The sequence below is a fragment of the Acanthaster planci genome, linkage group LG11, assembly GCF_054643075.1.
Source record: "Acanthaster planci isolate LZ-2023a linkage group LG11, COTS_SCS, whole genome shotgun sequence".
In the NCBI taxonomy this organism is placed as follows: Eukaryota; Metazoa; Echinodermata; class Asteroidea; order Valvatida; family Acanthasteridae; genus Acanthaster; species Acanthaster planci.
In genome coordinates this window covers 10,459,827-10,477,877 of record NC_141787.1, presented here as the reverse complement: position 1 = coordinate 10,477,877, position 18,051 = coordinate 10,459,827, and the positions used below count along the sequence as shown (strand labels likewise).

Below are 18,051 nucleotides of genomic sequence, written 5' to 3'. Positions count from 1 at the left end.
TCATACTACATTGTCAAAAGAGGGCAGTATAAATACTGAATTTAGTTGTCCTGAAAATGAACACGTTTCTTAGAAAATTAAAGCAGTGGTTTGGAGAAACTTGTGACAGATTTTACCAGAGGAAAATTTAAGTTTATAAAAGATAAGAGAAGATTGTTCGAGATTTTACAGAGTAATTCTGCCTGTTTGTATGAAATCAACTCACACAGGTATTAAAAAACATTTTAGCATCGTGTACATGCCTATAGACAGCTAGTAACGCACCAGAAATGCACTCTGCACTTCTTGTAGCGGCCAAGCACCATGTGCATTACATGTTTGATACATTTGGCAAATATAGACATATTTGAATTTCATTTTCTGCAGCAAACATTGGGGAAACCTGACACTCTCCAAATGCAAAGATTGCTGAATATACAGATTGTGTTTGCCTCCTCTCCTCCAGTGTCTACATCGTGTGTGTTTTCCCCGCACTCTAAGATCTGTTTGCCCACGGAGTGTGGTCTTTCCTTCTATGTCTGTTTTGAGGGAGGATAAAAATCCCTGTAGTTTTTGACCAGTGAAAACCCTGGGCTAACATCTTGACGAATCATTCATGAACAAATAGCGTACCTTGATCTTTGTTGGAGACTCCAGAAGAGGCACTGTTTCTTTCAAACTTGCATTCCTGTAGTTCTGTTTTTTGAGTGTGGGGAACAAAATGGTAATTCTTCCTTTCTATGCTTCATTTCCACGCGTATTAAGTTCTTGTTCTTTTTCCCTTGAATTTCGATGCATTGAGTAGTCTGGAAATGTTTGTATTCTGTGTCAAAGAATTTTAAGTTACTTATTAGAAGAAGATGGAGGTTTGGCTCCTAGAAGTTACATGTTCATGATGTGATATTGATATTCAAGTTATCTTGTTTTCATCTTTTCCCCGTCTTGCTACAGTTCTAAGTATTCGAGGGGCACAAGAGGAGGAACCGCCGGACCCTCAGCTGATGAGGCTAGACAACATGCTTATAGCTGAGGGCGTGGCTGGGCCAGAGAAGGGCGGGGGCTCGGCGGCGGCTGCAGCCGCGGCGGCTGCCTCAGGAGGCGGCCCAGGACAACCAGACAATGCCATCGAGCACTCAGACTACCGAGCAAAGCTGGCACAGATCAGACAGATCTACCACACAGAGCTTGAGAAATACGAGCAGGTGGGCTAATTGAAGAGATATGTTGGCAGGCCCAAGATGCAATTCTTAATTAATTTTCGCCTGCTGAAATAATCACTTATTTATTCCTCTCGAATGAGACAGCATGCAGGCTCCCGGCCTCCTAGAAAAATTGCATGATGGTCAGAAATTATTGGTCAAGTGTTTTTAATTGAAACTGCATGCAAATATTTTTGTCCCATTTTTGTAAGTGACATTTTGAATCGGATATTAACATTTTTTCATGGTCAGCGTAGTTCTTAGGCTGTACTCCAGTTACCGGTGAATGTCGGGTTGGGCACTTGCTAGGTTAACTTTGAATTTCACAACTGAATCAGTTTCACAAGGTTGGTTGGTGCAACTGATGTAATTGTTGACGTCTCTCCTGCAGACAGTATTATCAAGGGCAGACACATGTACTGTGCAAACCCAACTATTGGTTGGGCACAGGTTTGTACACCAGTGTTACATCGTTAGGTATCCTTTCATGTGCCGAGTTAGTCACTAGTGATTTGATAATGCTCTGTGTGACAGCGTGGCCAAGGTCAATTAGATGGCACTCCATACCTTGATCATGGAGGGCTGTGCCGAGCACTTGCACCTTGTGCAACAGTTGTAACTGAAAAATCACACATGTCCCAATGAAAGCCACCAGATAATGGCTGCAGCTCCTTCCGATAGATGCAACTGTTACTCCTGGTTACAGTCGGTTGATATAGACAGAGCCTTATCATTGTTTTGCAGTCAGCTCATTTTTTCTTCATATGGGAAATCTGTGGATTCTTACAGTATGTTGTGTTTATTTAGAGTCTGAGACATGAGCATTACCCCCCCACCTCCACCCCCCCCCAAAAAAAGAGAAGAAAAAACTTTGAAATCGACCGCCTTTCATTGTTACTGGTGAGTTCTTATCCGCTTCCCTATTCCCTCCCCAAGAAATTTCTCCCGCCCTGTGCTTTGCCCTCCTCTGGGAAAAAATACTGGCAACCCCCAATGTCGTCTACATTGCATTGTGACTAACGTCCAGGTTATGAAAGTCCTACAGCGCGAAAGGTTTTCAAGGGTTTTTCTCACATTTTTACCTGGCGAAGGCAGCTCAAATGTCGTTCACAAATGCCTCGTATCCTGAATTCCATAAATGCTGTGTTGAAATTACTAAATACCCCTGCGGACAATGTATTTTATAAGAAATTTTGCAAAATTCCATGTTTTCCGTCGCGATTCATGAATGGCCTACGTTCGTCTAGTTGTACGTATTTGCACATGAGTGAAATGGCTTCCACACTTGGCCCACATTCTGTCAGTTATGTTGTCTAGAGCTAGGTCTACGTCGTCACTCCATTTGAAATGCTTGGAGACATGGTGACGAGACCTAGCCGTAGCTTTGGAAGCCCGTTTCAGACAAGGCCTTATCTGCAACTTCTTCACGCCCACAGCTCTTTTGTGCATGCGTAAGGGGCGGTCGGTTACTATACATTTCATGCATGTGCAAGTACGCGTACAAGACAACGTACATGTAGATCGCGATGGACAGCGTGGAGTTTCGTAAAATTTCCTGCAAAATACGTTGTCCATGGACGTTTTTAGTAATTGCAACACAGCATCTATAGAATTTGGGATACAAGGCACTTGTGAAGGGCATTTGAGCTGTCTTCGCCAGGTAAAAATGTGAGAAAAACCGTTGAAAAAAATTTCGCATTGTAGGAGGACTTTTATACCCTGGACGTTAGTTGCAGTGTAAATGAAGACAACGTCCAACCTGGGTTAGGCAACCCCCATGGTCTGTGAATGTGAGGCCAATCCAAGTGACCTGGGGTCAATATTGCAAAGGGTACACAAATATGCAGTGTGTTATGCTTGCATGGAAAGATACTGGAACAACATGCAATCCACTTTGACCACCGTTTGTGTCGAAGTTTGCAAGCTCACTGCAACCCATGCAACATCACAGTAGGCTGTTTTCTGCATTGTCGTTCATGTAGTATGTGGTCAGGCAACCACACTTGGGTTTTGTAGCCAAACAATAGAAGGATTTTGAGAATGGTTCCTGGTCTAATCATGCTCTGATGATCTTCCCTTTTAAATAAGGGAAAGAGAAACTAATCAAGACTTTGGAGCTGGTTATACAATGGCATTTTACTATGATTTTGTTGATAAAAAGGATCAAACTGTGACTACGCTTGAACCAGGTGACAAAGTACCGTCAACAATGCGATGTTGAAAGTAATATTTTCAAAACCTAAGAAGCGGAGCCATCGTAGCGTAAAGTAGGCCTTAAAAAGAGAAATTTGACTGGAGATTCATGCAGTGAGAAAAATTGCTATCACATCAGACCCAAATCATAGTTTGTTTCTTCTTCTGTCGCTCTCCTCCAGCAGGCCTGCAACGAGTTCACAACGCACGTCATGAACCTCCTGCGGGAGCAGAGTAGGACGCGGCCCATCGCGCCCAAGGAAATTGAGCGCATGGTCAGCATCATTCACAGAAAGTTCAATGCCATCCAGGTTCAGCTGAAGCAGAGTACATGTGAGGCAGTCATGATACTCAGATCCAGGTTTCTCGATGCAAGGTAAGGTTGCCATCTTTTCTCTTCTCCTGATAAAACTTTTTTGTGTTGTGCTCATTCAATTGCAAACTGTTAAATTTTTCTTTTGGGGTGGTTCATGTACAGAAGCAAATGTCCAGACCTGGCAAGTCACACGCCACTGTGTATCACACCTATGCCATAAAACGTCATGTTTTTACGAAAATAAGCTTTCTGTTTTGGGCTTCAAATTGGTTTACATGTATACATTTTGGCGACTTAGTGCTGGTTTTGGATGAAATAGAAACATGCGTGTGTATGATGTCACAAATATGGTTCTTTTGTTGGTCACAGAATACAGCGCCGAAAATATGACATATACCCCAGGCTAGTAAAACAGTCCATGCAGCTTAATTAGCAGTGTGCATTCGTTAATCTGTGGGATTGATTGTGTGTACTGTACTGGAAGAATGCATTCAAAATGGAAGCATAATCTTGCACTAGCAGCTTTCTTCACACTCCTAGTCATCCAGTGTCTGAATTTGGCATCTCAGAATGCCAGGTTGTTATCATAAATATTGTAAGTGAAGTTTGAGAAAGTTTACATACATGCTCAATTGTGGCAAATTTCAGTTGTACCTGTATTTATTAACCATGATCTTACAGTCACATATGCTTCCATGGTATCCTTAATTTGGCTCTTGTGATGAGGTGATACAGTGCTGTGTAGCATTCACTGAGTTCCACATGCTTGACTGGTTCAAAGTGCACCCTTACAGTGTGGGTTTTTGTTTTTTAATTCAAAACTTGTCTTTGATTCTAGCCAGTTGTGTGTTGCTTTGACTGCCTGGTGTATGATATGGACAAAAGCCCTGATGTGTTGATGATAATATTATGTACCGTGAGTAGATGTTGCCGGAGTGATTGTGATGCAAACAACAGAGGGCGCCACTCTGTCTACTCTACTGCAAAGCCATGATGAGTTGATGACCAGAACTGACAATAAACAGTAAAGCTGCAAAATTGTAACAAATGTGTCAACTTGTTTCTTTTTGTTTTTTGCAGGAGGAAAAGGAGAAATTTTAGCAAGCAAGCAACAGAGATCTTAAACGAATATTTCTACTCCCATTTGAGCAACCCTTACCCTAGTGAAGAAGCAAAAGAGGAGTTGGCACGGAAGTGTGCGATAACGGTGGCACAGGTGAGAACAGGGAGATATGTACGCTGCACCCAAAGATGGGCTCATCTCTTTTGTCTCATATCCAATACAAAATGGTTCACAAACTTTGACAAGGTTTGAGTGAAATGTAGCCATGGTACTTGCTCTGTACAGAGGAGACTCATATTCACACCACACTCACGCCCACATTCTTAAACTTGAGACTGTGTGCATTTTGGCAAGTCAATATTCCCTGTTGTTCTGTGTGCATGTATGACCCATGCACAAGTGTGGTAAAACTGCAGTGGTGGCTTGTAAGTCCGGGAAAGTTTCCCCCGGTACATGTATATCGACATTCCTACTCCCCAGATATTTTGTTAATAATGAATTTCATGAGTTACTTAAAGCTGATTTGAATGGAACATTTCATATGTGACCTCATGAAATTATAATTCTTACCACTGCATGAATGTAAAACATTTACTTTATACAATACCTGCATAAATCTCCATCATCAATTAATCTTCTTTAAGGAGAACAAATGGGCCTTGCATATTAACATCCACCATTTTGCAAAACAGATTCATGTCTAAAGCATGGCCACCGCATTTGTAGTACTATGCAATATTAGACTGGTTCCTGTCCTTACATTGTTTTCTTTCTTTTTTTTCTAAATTGGGAATGAAATCTATGAAATAGGAGCAGGTACCAGTCAAGTAAAATGAAGTTGTGTTCAATGGGTACCATTTTGTGCAGGTTTCAAATTGGTTCGGCAACAAGAGAATTCGCTACAAGAAGAACATCGGCAAAGCACAGGAGGAGGCAAATCTCTATGCAGCCAAGAATGCAGCAGCAGCTGTCTCTGTAGCAACGTCGCAGCATGACGGCAACCAGAGCCAACCACCCTCAGCACCCAGCACACCCACAGGCAACGGTAGCAATCCTGGTAAGAATGATTTGGTGTTTTCAAACTGGGTTCAGGATTCTGTTCTGGGGTGGGTGAGAGAGAGCAGTAGCAGTTTTTGAGATGATGGAGATGGGTCCAAGGTTTCACGGCATGGACAGAAATAGCAATGCATGCAGGGTTGAAAGGCAGCCTCATCAGAGTACAGAGTACCAGAGGAACTCAAAGTGCGTGGAGTCTTTTGGGTGAATGAGAACTACACAATGATAAGAGCACGCGTAACATCATGACCAATCATAACAATTGATAGCACACTGCAGTGCCATAATAGCGAATGTAACAGGGTCAACACAAAATGTTTGGTTTAGCAGTTTGTCAGGTACATTGTTTTTCAGTTGCTGATGTTCTGGCTCGGGCCCATTCAAACATGTGGTGGCCTACCTCATGATGTGCGAGTTTTGGCCTTGAACACTTTCAAACTTAATACCCCTCCCCCCCCCCAGAAAGTTAAAAATAAATAACAGTGAAATTGTTGCATTTTGTTTAAAGTATTTTCTCTGCCCCATTTCACCCTTTGGACAGCTATCTCTTGAAGTCCAGTGATGAAGTGAAATAAAGTTTTCCTTGAGTCATCACTTTAAAATTACATGTGACACACAGTACAGTTAAACTAGTTCCCACCGCTATAATAGATGACCTGGAAACCATTCAGTTGCACTGAGCCACAATGGAACATTTCCAAAGTTTGCAGCATGAGAAATGTCAGGTGATACTAGCAAAAGTATTTAATGAAGATTTGGGCTTCATAAAATCCACAGAGGCTAATCTGTTTATCTGCAAATATATTTTCTCTTTTGATAAATATTTTGAGGTAAAAATCCTTGCCATTTCGGCAATGATGCAGTGCCGATTATTGCACATAAAGAGTTAGCCATGGTACATGGTCTACATGGCCTGGTGCACATGTGCATTGCACATGAGCCTAGGAATGATATTGACCGTGCTGCTTGGTGACTGTTATTCCAAAGCAAGTAAGATTTTCCTAAACTCCAGTTTAGGAAAAACTGTTCAGCAAATCTAACCTAGGCAGAGCTGGGGAAGGGGTTGCTTGTTCAAAACCGCTGAATAACTGTCCCAGCTTGGCTCCTGCGTGGTATTCTTTGTCTAGGCTGGAGACCTGTTGGGTGGGAGGGGACATTGGAAGTAATCCCAAGATGGTTGCTGTTCTTTCTCTAGGATACTGCTTGGGAAAAGTAGGAGTAGTAATCACTGTTCAGTCAGAGACTGTTCTTCAGGTTTATGCTGCTGTGCTCGGATGAAGAATGGGGAAGATTGAAGTCATATTTTTTGCCCTGAATGCTTACAACCACCAATTTAACAGTTTTTGTTACACTCACACTCAGCTATTGACTTCTCACCTGTCAGCTATTCCGAACCTAGATGTAATTCCCCTACACAGACCATGACAAACACATGTTTACAGCTCAAGAAAGAGCTGTAATCGCGTTTGTAAGGAAAGAGAGCCTTTCATCTCCATTACTCAAATTGTGATCAGGAAGAGCTTCAAGAATCCAAGGTACTGTACTTTGCAAAATCTGGAATGAAGTTTTAAATTTATGTTGTGATTTTTATCTCCCCCCTTAAAAATCCCACCTCCCCCCCCCCCACAAATGCAGGTTCAGGGGGCTACATGTCATCCCAGAGCCAAATGGTCAGCCAAGAGGGTTCCTTCATGAACCTGCAGAACGGAGACAGCTACAACATGGCCAACCAAGTGGGGGCCAACGTCCAGTCACAGGTACACTACTGACACACTCGTACGCTGTAAGCTCCTTCAGGGGTCATTTTCTTTCTGTCAGTTTTTTCCTGGCTTTTTTTGTAATGATTGAGCATGTTTTTTTTTGTTTTTTTTTGGTGTGTGTGTGTGTCATTGTCACTTTCGTGTAGTTTTAGCTGTGCATTTGCCAGTGATGTGGAGCTTAAGTGTGGCCATGCTTGATCTTTGCTCATGTTCAGCTTGTGTATCTGTCTAAGCGAAACAAAAGAGGGCGTGTTATGGTGCGCTAGTAGATACGCACTTGACGGGAAGCACACTGAGTACGCGTAACTAATTTATTCCGGCATGTATGGTCGCTGCATACATGCAGAACGCATGCAAGAACCCGCTTGTCACCACCTGTGTTTCTTTCGCCCGATTAGGGTGCACTTCAGCTCTAGGCGGATAACCTCTGTGTTAGGCCTGTAGGCTCAGTTGATCCCAGCCGGCTGGATTTCACACAAACGGGAAAAGTGATATCTCCAAAAAGATATTGAAAAGACTATTGGACTTTCCACCGGAAAAATATTTTCTGTACTGTACTACTCAGATCTTTATACTCAACAGGTTGTTAAATTAAACAACACCGTAAGGGAAAAAGTTGCTTGGCTGTCCAGTTGAAAGGGGTGCATTGATTCCCCGTGACCCTTCCCCAGCCTGCAGGCCTGTGTCACTGGTATCCATGTACCAAAAAGCTATACACAAGCTTGGATATTTGCTTCGGTTTCGACCTGCACAATTCCTGCCCCCACCCCCAACTCTAGCTCTCCACTTGTAAAAGTTTCACATATACCGTACATTATGCAAAAGCATTGAGCAAGGAACATGGCAAAAGCAAGCACTCCACAGCAACACAAAAGTGGTTTCATGACAGACAGGTGATCACAGTGTCACTGTTTGGCCAGCAGAGATGCTACAGGCTTGTGTACAGTATGTTTGTGACTGGAATTAGCATGCAGGCCCAGGGAACGCTGGCCGATACCTGCAGCCACTTCCTATACACATATAGTCCCAGTCATAGCGCAACAATGCACGCACTCGCCTTAGAAGCATGTAATGATTCTTATAGTTTACACATCATCTGTTCCTGTACGGAGCCCACTCGGTGGCGTCTTTGAATGAATCTCTCTTAGATTGGTAAATCACCTTCCAGTACTAACCCCCCCTTCTCCCGCTTCACACTTTATGCCATCATCCCTCTCCGAGGAACATTTGGTTGCGTGATGTTCAATCCTACCTCATTTGCATGATGTTCCATTTTTCTTGAAGTCATCCTTTTGCCTTCCTGCTGCTTTATAAGAAATCCTGTTTACCATTATCCCATACACTTCAAGGAATAAGTTTTTTTTTTTAAAGTCTATTTTGCAAAGAAAAATTTCATCACATAAGTTTCTGTACAACACCACCTGCTTACTAATATTTTTGTATGCATAGAATAGGCTTCTTCTCAGTCAGACATTGAGACCATCTAATTATTCATACTGTTCAGATAGATTCATTTTGTTGTGATTACCGGAGCAACAATGAAGCTTGTCATGTCATTTGGCATGTACATGAGATAAGTTAGCCTTTTTGAAGTCTCTAACAGCCTATTTGAAGTATGATGGACAGTCCGTGGACACAATAGGATGGCGTTATTTGAAGTGGATTAATTTAAGTAACCACAACAAGTATCCCCATACCAGTTATGCACCCTCCTGTTGTGTCGGGGGACTGTCCTGCCACACTTCAAATAGGCTAACAGAGACACAGCAAGGTTGTTGTGTATTCTATGGTTGTGTGCATGCTTCTGCTGAAAACAAATGGAGGCTATTAAGAGATGTGAATGCGGCATACAGAAAGGAAGCCATCACTGCGGTGGCACCGTGCTTGTCGCCAGGTGGTGCCAAAATGCCCGTGCACTTTAAGGTTTAAGAAAGTGAAAAGCAGTGTAGTAGTCATTAAGTTCATTACAAGTCCCTGAAAGTCCACCAAAGTCATCCAGTCTTAACCCTAAAAAGAGCCGGGGGGGGGATAATTTTAACACCAATTTTGTGAAAATGGAACAACACCATTCTCGTGCAACAGGTCAGCCAAACAGGTATCTTTTTTGTGCTGGTATGCTCAAATGCTTGCGGGCTGGCATGCATGTAGACTTGAATTTCAAATGACCGTAACAACAAAATCATGTCTGATTGAGTTCAAATCTCATCTTTGTAATGATGAGGAGTGTCTTTTTATATGCATGGGAAGGGATGAACCCCCCCCGCTGTGAGATGGACCAAAATAACCCGGCTCTCTCAGGGCTAAGCCAAGTTACAAGCTACTCAAATGAACTGCAATGCAAGCATTCCTTTATCATTCACCATGTTGCTTACGAGTGGACTTGTGACTGGATTTGTGAGGGATTTGCATGCAAATGAGTGTGTGCCACTGCATTAGTGACTCTTCAGATAAAGCTGTACAGTCTGTTAACTTCAAATAATCATCTTGAGGAAAATAGTTTTGTGCCAAAGCATTTCATTGAAAACCAATTTCAAATTTGCATTAACTCTTTTGTGTAACATTCTTTGTTGTAACCCAATTTTAGCTCCTCTCCCTAGTGATATAAACACTGTATAAATTTTCTCGATTTTTTTCCCCCAAATTCATTTTCTTTGTGGTCCAGGTAGCTAGCCTGAGGCAGGTCATATCTCAGACAGGGGGCTACGGTGGGGATTCCCTACCCCCGCACAGCCAGCCTCACTCCATGTATGACCCCAGCATGACCCAGTATGCCAGCCAGCATGTGTCCGGTCGAGCCAGCGGGGGCGAGGTAGTGGGCGCATCGTGACGGTCGCCAGGGGGGACACAGCCATGAGTCTGTTGGGGAAAATGTGCCACCGATATTTCATCACTTTGAACTGTTGCGATTTTGTTTTCTTTCTTATTTTAAAGAAATTAATCACTTCACCAAAAAAAAGAAAACAAAAAACCACAATGGACTATCTACATTTCTACCGCTGCATTGCCTGTTGCTAAATGGTGTCGACTACTTACGTGTTCTGTAAAGTGCTACACTTCATTCTGCCAACTTCCATGTTTCCACATTGAATCTTTCCTGATGACTAATCCCCCAGAACTCTCTAGCTCGTGGTTTCATTTGAAATGGGAATGCTGTGCAGTCCTGAAACCATCTGAAGTCTACCAGATCCTGCTCGGAACAGTGTGTTTGAAAATCAACTGAAATCAGGAACTGTAGTGTTAGACAAATCGTTTGCGGAGGACTGGCACCATTTTGTTGAGAAACACTATTGAGCGACAAGCAGAGAGCGACAAGCAGCCAAAGAGCAAGTTTTGAGGACCACGCCCCCCCTCCAAGGGACCTTTCCCAGATTATACGACTTGCTGGTCCAGACGGGATGGAGAGGACATCACTGTCTCTCGTATCTTGCCTGCTTGTGTGCACCTAGTCAGCACTTAACAATAAAAGTCTCACAGCCTCCTCGTACCCTCTGTTGTTCTCAAGTAAGCATGTGATTACGGCATTGTTTTTTGCCAGGACTAAATCTGGAAGAAAGAAACCAGAGGACTGGTGTTTTGTGGTACATGCAAACTGCATTTCTTGAAATCGCCCACACTGGTGCAGTGGTGATTTATTCAGCAGAGTTTGAACATTGAAAAGATGGAAAACTTAAAAGGCTTTCAGTTTTACAAGTCATCTGTGACATTTTTCGCCAAATTCCCCCTCCTCTCATTTTAAACATTGACACCATGTCAAGGAACATTAATGCACACCAGGTGTTACCAAGTTGTATTGGTAAATGCCTAGGTTTTTTTCTACATGAAGTTAACCCACTCTTTGCTTTGAAAAAAATTGCCAAGTATGAAGTATATATTTTCTTGTTAAAGATTCAACAACTAACGTAACCGCTCAGTGTGTCAAACTGAACACAAAATGTTTCACCCCAGCCATAGCATGGCGTGTGCATGAGTGTGTTTGACATGTAAGTATGCATCATAATAACAAGAAGGTTGTCATTATTTCAGATTTTTGGTGAAGTGATTGTATTCAGTATCGATAATCGATATCTTATTGAAACCTGTGTATTCCACCTGTTTTTCAGCTTATTTTTATTTTTTAAAATGTGCCATTATTTTTTAATTTAAATGTTGATACTCTTGTTAATATTGGAGACAAAAAGTATGGATGTGTCAAAACTATGCTTGCATGTTAAAGATGTGGGCATTTTTTAAGTTGAACTTTTCAGAAATTTTCAACTGGTTTTTGTGATTTTATTTTCATTTTGTCATATTTAATACCCTTAGTTTGTGAGCTTTAGGTGATCTTTGGTTTCTGTGTAATACTATACTCTATTTTCTCTCAGATGGGGAGTTGAAGCTGAAAATGAAGTTCCTAGTTAAATCTCTTTAATGAAAATAACACGACTGTAAATACAGACTTTTTATGGAAAGGAAAAAAGCATTTCTTGAAATAATTGCCTTCCAGATGAGGATTCTACTCAGAGTGTCAAAGAAAAAAAGGGAAATTCTCAAGAGAGGGGGAGGAGCTTCATTCAGAATTAAGTGGGAGGTCAAGATGGCAATCATGGCATTGTAATGAGTTTGTTGACTTCTTGAGCATAGGATCTGCAAACTATTTTTCCTTAATTCCAAACAAAACCTTTCTTTCATGAGGAATTATTCTTAAGATTATGGTTTTTCAAATAAATCTTCAAAACTCCTTCAGAAGTATTCAGTAGTAATATGAAATTTTCACAACACAGATGTTTATAAGAAATAGTCCACAGCTAGAAAAAATTACTCCCCTCCCCCTTCATTTCAGACCAGTTGTTGGAAGAGAAGTCTTGGACCCAGACACACTGGTTGAAATATAGATGTGGGAACAGGTTATAGCTGGCAACAGATAGACTGAGCATACCCAGCATTCTAATAAAGGGAACTAATTCACTTTCCCCATAGAGTGACCATTTTCTGTCAGTCACGCACTCAACTATGAATTCAACAAGAAATTCAGATGTTTTTCCAACTATTACAGAAAACTTGCAGGACTAAATGAAATGTACCAGTTGTTATTAAATGCTACGCAACCTATCTGGTATTTTAGTGAAGGTTTAAAGTAGACATGTTGGCTATTCTTCAACAATTTTATGGTAAATATTTGGAGGCAACCTGACGATTATTTTAATCACTGTACATTGGCTTTTGTTTTAATTTGCAACTTGAAAGGAATTGGCTGTGAAAGTAATGCATGCAGGCATGCTGTGTTTGTGTGGTAAGGGTTAACATGGAGAGAGGAAACAGTTGAGAAGATGGTCTATTCACAGATTTCTAGGATTACCCAATTGTTTTCTCTACTTTTTTGGACTTCATGCTCATGTCAATGAGTGTAACTTAAGTGATACAGAGTATGACTTTTTCATTTATCCAATGGTGACCTTATTACAGTTCTAGTACCAGTGCCAAGCTTTGAGATGCTAAATACATGTTTGCTGTTCTTCTCATGCAAGGCTGTGAACGTATGGCCCACGGCTTCAAGTTACAGCTTGAAACCAAACACAAAGCTTCGACAATGACTCCAAAACAAATAACGGCTTGTTTTATTTCTTTGTGTTCTTGGATAACCATTTATCAAACAGAAAAAAAATTAACAAAGCCTATTTAAAAACAGTTTTAAGAGTTTTTAAAATGTCCCTGACAAAAAAAAAGTGTTTACAAAAGAGGAAGGTTTCATCTGCCTAGCTGTGGAGTTTTACATGCATCTTATAAATGAAACATTCTGCACACCTTGAATCACGGTCTAATTGGAGCAAATCTCTGAGCCAGAAAGTAATGGAGCATAAATGTCTCTTCGCATGGAGCGCTTTGTGGATCATGAGTTATGCAAGCAAGTAAAGCCACTTCCTATTGGTTGAAATACTGAAATACTTTTTTTATACTGAAAAGTAGGAATGCTCTGATTGGACAAGAGATGGTAGTCCCTCATGGCACACAGGGGAGGGCTATTTTAGTAGAATGACATCTCATTCGAAATCACTGTACATATAAGGGAAAGAAAATTAATATGTGAAGCGAAAAGCTAAAATCATGTGCGGTTGTAATGCCCTAATTAGTGCAAAAGAGAGAGCTGTTGTTTAAACTAAAAAAAAAGGACGACTTTTGAGTGAATTGTTTCAGCATTATCAAACATGCTGCAATTTATCGGTGTTATGTCTCCATCTTGTTTACCATTGGGATGTTTCAGCCCTCACAGGCCAGCTACAACATTGGTAATTTCCTGACTTCAGGCGGAGAAAGCTCTCCAAGCTCAGATGCCACAATTGGAAAGCTCCCATTGAAGCTAACCAAGCTGGTCGAGGAAGTCTTAAAGTCTCACCTGTCATAAATCAATGCTGTAATTGGCCAGCTGGCTGTAAATCTTTGCCAGTGAATCAGAGCTCACCTGTGCATCTACCCTGTGAACTCATACATGTGCAAAAAGTTCAGATACATGTATTATTTATGATCTCTGCATACTCATTGAAGCATGTACATTTAGACCAAAAAAAAAAAGAAATCAAAAATTTGTTGGTCATTTAAGGTGATTTCAAGAAAATGCAGCATAAAAAATATCAGTTTGAGCTTTGGATTATCAACGGACTCTGTCTGTGCATTTTTAATCATGGTTGTCATCTGAGATACCCAGAGCTGAGATTTGATTACTATGGTTTTTTTTGGGGGGGGTTGGTTTTTTTATCTCTCCCACTGTACAAAATGTTGTGCATTGCCATAGTTTTGAAATAGACACTGTAGATTTTACGGTCTTGCAATTTGTGTGGTTTTTTTGGCTTGCGTTTTCTTATCTACTTTTTTTAAAGTGTAGATCTCTGTTTTCTTTGATTTTAAGATGTTGCCCGGATTTACTGTAAATTTTCTTTGGGGGGGGACGTAAGAATTTGATATGATGTTCAGTTTGCCTGGATCAACAGCAGTGGTCAGTGGTATCCAAAATGCCAAGATTTCAATTTTCTTGCATGTACATTTTATTTATTTAATTTCGTTTTTTAAATCCTGTTTCTTGACTGATATGACCTCTGTCATTTGTAACATCTATTACAATTCACTGTTGAGCACAAATAACTTCCACGAACAGCCACTCTGTGAAGAAAGCGTTGTAGATTGAACAGCACTTCACGTCTGACCACTCTAACACGGAGGGTAAAATTTGACATCAAAAAATTGTGGAGGCATCAGCTATGAAGCTGCTGTTGGTTAAAGTTAGGTGAGAAGGCACATACAAAGAGTTATCCAGTTCGATTAGGGCAAAGTCAAGAGATAAATGATCAGGAAACTTGCAGATGCGCCACCACAATTTCACCCCTACTGGTACATGCTTGTTTCTCGCCCTCTGACTGGTGTTGCTTTATTTTTGTGATAAAAATTTGAAGTCTTATTCCAAAACAACATAGACCTTAGTCGTGTGGTAAATTTGATGGAATGCAGCATTTATGGAACGTTGAGCATTTCCCCAAGAAAACAATGGGGGGTGCAATGCTAATTTCATTTTTGTTGGATTCGTTCCCTCTGAAGAGAAATGGACCTTACTAGAAAGAGTATTCTATATCTCATCATAAAATTGGAAAGTGTCAAGAAACCAAAGAAACTTTATCAACAGTGATGTCTACCACAAGCACAGCAGCTTTTTCTAGCCTGGTTTATTGATACTTTCAGTTTCTTGTGTTGCAAATTAATCGAGTAAAATTTTGGAAAAAAGTATTCCAGGCTAAATGTGTTCATTAATTAAAATATGGTGTCTTTTTCTTGACCATGTGTAAAAAGAAAACATTTTTTTTTTTTAAATTCATGGGTGCTATGCACGTGTAATTAATCAGAGTGTATGTAGAAATCTAAAGGTCGTAAATTCAGTTTAATTAAAAATTAAAAAAAAAAACCTCACTCTAATGTGAACACTTTTTGTATACTGTACAGTCATCGTAGAGCAGTCCTTAATGGAGATGCAAAGGGTTCAGAGTGCAAGGGTTAAAGGTAAAGTGTAGGTTATAGTTCATTTAAATTTAAAAATCACATTGTAAATAGTAATAAAAATCATCAGAAGTTCTTTTAACCCTTGCACTCTTTCTGTGTAGTTTTTAGTCAATAGGAAAAATGTTGCTTGTATGGTTGGGTTCTGAAGGGGGAAAAAGAAAAGGTTGAGTCAGGTGCCTGCAATGAAGGAGTGCTGTCAAAAAGACTACACTCAAAGGAATTAAGACCTCCCCCCACAAAAAAGTCAGCTATACTAACCATACAAACGACACTTTTATGTGATATTTAGTTGAACTGTACATTCACGTGTACCAGTTTTATCAGTAATAGCCTAGCGATATCAATCTGCGTAGACAAACGCAGACTTTTAAAAAAAAGTGTAGAAAACAGCACCCAGTGTTGGTGTTGAGAATAATTTGATGGTGTTAAAGCCTGTTCTTGGGGGGGAGGAGGGGCTGGTTTTGGCGGCCCAACTTGCTGTAAATCACTGTAATTATTACCATTGTCTTTGAGGAGACCACCTTACCTACCCCACTACAAAACAAAGATGGTTTGTGATAATAAACACATTGGTGGAAATGAAAGCACTGGCTTTCCTCTGGAGTTTTTTAAAGTTGCATGTGTAATTTATGCTAACCTGAAGTGCGCCCTCACAAGCAAAGAAGAGACAGGCTAGTGGTAAATTCTACAACTGGCCCCATGCACAGGCCCCGTACACATGCAAAGACCGTACATTTAAATGGAAATTGAATGTAGGTGCTCAGTGTGTCCTGTGCCAAACATGCAAAAACCTGTGCATGTAAACAGTGAGTTCCAAACCAATGGACCACTGTTGCTACGTAAAAGCACACCATCTCTTGTTCCTGCATGGAGGGGATATGCTCGTCTGTTCCTTGTCAGGCGCCCAACTTCATGAAGCAAAATTTGTAATGAAAAAAACAAATGAGATGGGCACCAGCCATGTGCAGTACACATCACATGATATTGTGAATGATAACTGGTTTTCAATGAACAGAGATTTTGCGCTTAATAATTATCCATGGATGATGATATTGTTGCACGAAAATGTGAATGGTACAGCTCTGAGTGGCTCACAAGCTATCCAGGGCGCCACACTCTGCCAGTACCGCCATATGTATTATTGCACTTTTTGCAATGTATATGTAAAACAATTGAGGAAATTTAAACTGGACAAACTTCTACTCTTTTCACTGCCCATGAACTCTACTCACCCCAGGAAGAATGTGGTTTGCCAGAGGTGTGTTGTGTTTGCCTGCGACACAGTCTTGAGTGAACCAAGCTAGTGTCCAAAGACATAAGCGAAAGCTGTCGCCAAGTTGGAATAGCTTGGATACCACCTGTACAAGAGAGATTGAGGGAAAAGTGTGATTTGAAAGGATTCCGAAGGCACAAGGATATTTTGGTCTCCTTTGGTAGTGAAACCCATGCTAACCATAAAGAATTTGCAGCATAATAGAATGGAAAATGAGAAAGAGCCAAGGCTTCTGCAGATCTATGGGATTAGACGGGGGGGAAAAATGACTCAGAATCCAGGAAACATTCAGCAGAAGGCTGCAGCAATGACAAGTATGTAACTTTTTACAGTTTTCAAAAAGTACACGTACTTAGTTTTTTTGTAAAATTTGCAAAAAGGAGCAAAGCCTGCTTAAGCTTGTAAAAAGTCCAGAAAGGGGGAAATAACCATCTCAATTAAATCCAAGTTCACACCACTGACATTTGTGAACGTACCTCTTTCCAATAGCACTTGCCTCAAACTTGGTGTCAATTCCTCAGAAAGGACCTTCTCTCGCTTCTTTCACGCCTGTCCCTGCCACAAGAAGGCCAGTCATATGCAACATCTAGACCACCGGCTGAAGAAAAATCAGCTGAAGAAAAGCAACTTTTTGGAAGGGTTTCAGCCACAAAGAAACTGCTTACATTTCAAAATGGTCAGCAGGAGTAATGTACACAACTGGAAAGTGTCTATTAGTGCACTTGAACTCCCCCCCCCCAACTTGGAAAAAAAAACATGGCCCTGCATCTCTCCCACTTTTTCAGCCCTCTTATAAGTAGCGTAACCCATCCTCCTGTGTATTGCCTCTCCTCTCAAAAGACATACACCGTAAGACTGTTCATAACCTAGCTACAAATGTTTGGGGTTCCAAATCATTTTTTTTTTTAGTTTACACTTGTTTCCTCATCTAAAGCTTTCACATCACATCCCTCTAGTGCATACCCGAAAAGATGTGCATGCTTTCGAACAAAATATTGCATCCTCAGTGCTTGCAAACACATGCACACTCAGGGTCTGCCTCCAATCCCTTCCAGCATTCATTCATGAGTTCCAACAGTTTCTTGGGAAGAACTAGTCCAATGTGCAGAAGAGTTCTGTACACCAACACCAATGAAACAGATGCACAGGTAGGCATGCCACACATGTACTTGAAATTGGGAACAGCCCAACCA

The 18,051-nt window shown here is 41.0% G+C and overlaps 1 protein-coding gene across 3 annotated transcripts; it reads left to right on the top strand.

The window, feature by feature from the left end:
- Positions 1-913: 913 nt before the first annotated feature.
- On the top strand, positions 914-16,169 carry LOC147797462 (pre-B-cell leukemia transcription factor 1-like). Of its 3 annotated transcripts, none has more exons than XM_087143135.1 (6): positions 914-1,181; positions 3,554-3,747; positions 4,768-4,903; positions 5,618-5,807; positions 7,442-7,589; positions 10,229-10,370. In XM_087143135.1, the coding sequence occupies exons 1-5, from the start codon at positions 981-983 to the stop codon at positions 7,573-7,575; spliced, it is 855 nt and encodes a 284-aa protein (XP_086999261.1). In that variant the 5' UTR covers positions 914-980; the 3' UTR covers positions 7,576-7,589; positions 10,229-10,370. The 3 variants fall into 3 exon arrangements, with proteins under 3 accessions (XP_086999261.1, XP_086999263.1, XP_086999262.1); XM_087143137.1 differs by having other exon boundaries at positions 933-1,181; positions 3,557-3,747; positions 7,442-7,563; positions 10,229-16,169; XM_087143136.1 differs by having other exon boundaries at positions 933-1,181; positions 7,442-7,563; positions 10,229-16,169.
- The last annotated feature ends 1,882 nt before the right edge of the window (positions 16,170-18,051 follow it).

What these genes read in the sequence shown, in the direction of transcription:
- LOC147797462 (XM_087143136.1), top strand. Translation starts at nt 981, where the DNA reads ATGAGGCTAGACAACATGCTTATAGCTGAGGGCGTGGCTGGGCCAGAG. An exon ending in GTGCGATAACGGTGGCACAG is followed by an intron (nt 4,904 to 5,617) that starts GTGAGAACAGGG and finishes CATTTTGTGCAG; the next exon opens with GTTTCAAATTGGTTCGGCAA. An exon ending in GGGCCAACGTCCAGTCACAG is followed by an intron (nt 7,564 to 10,228) that starts GTACACTACTGA and finishes TTTGTGGTCCAG; the next exon opens with GTAGCTAGCCTGAGGCAGGT.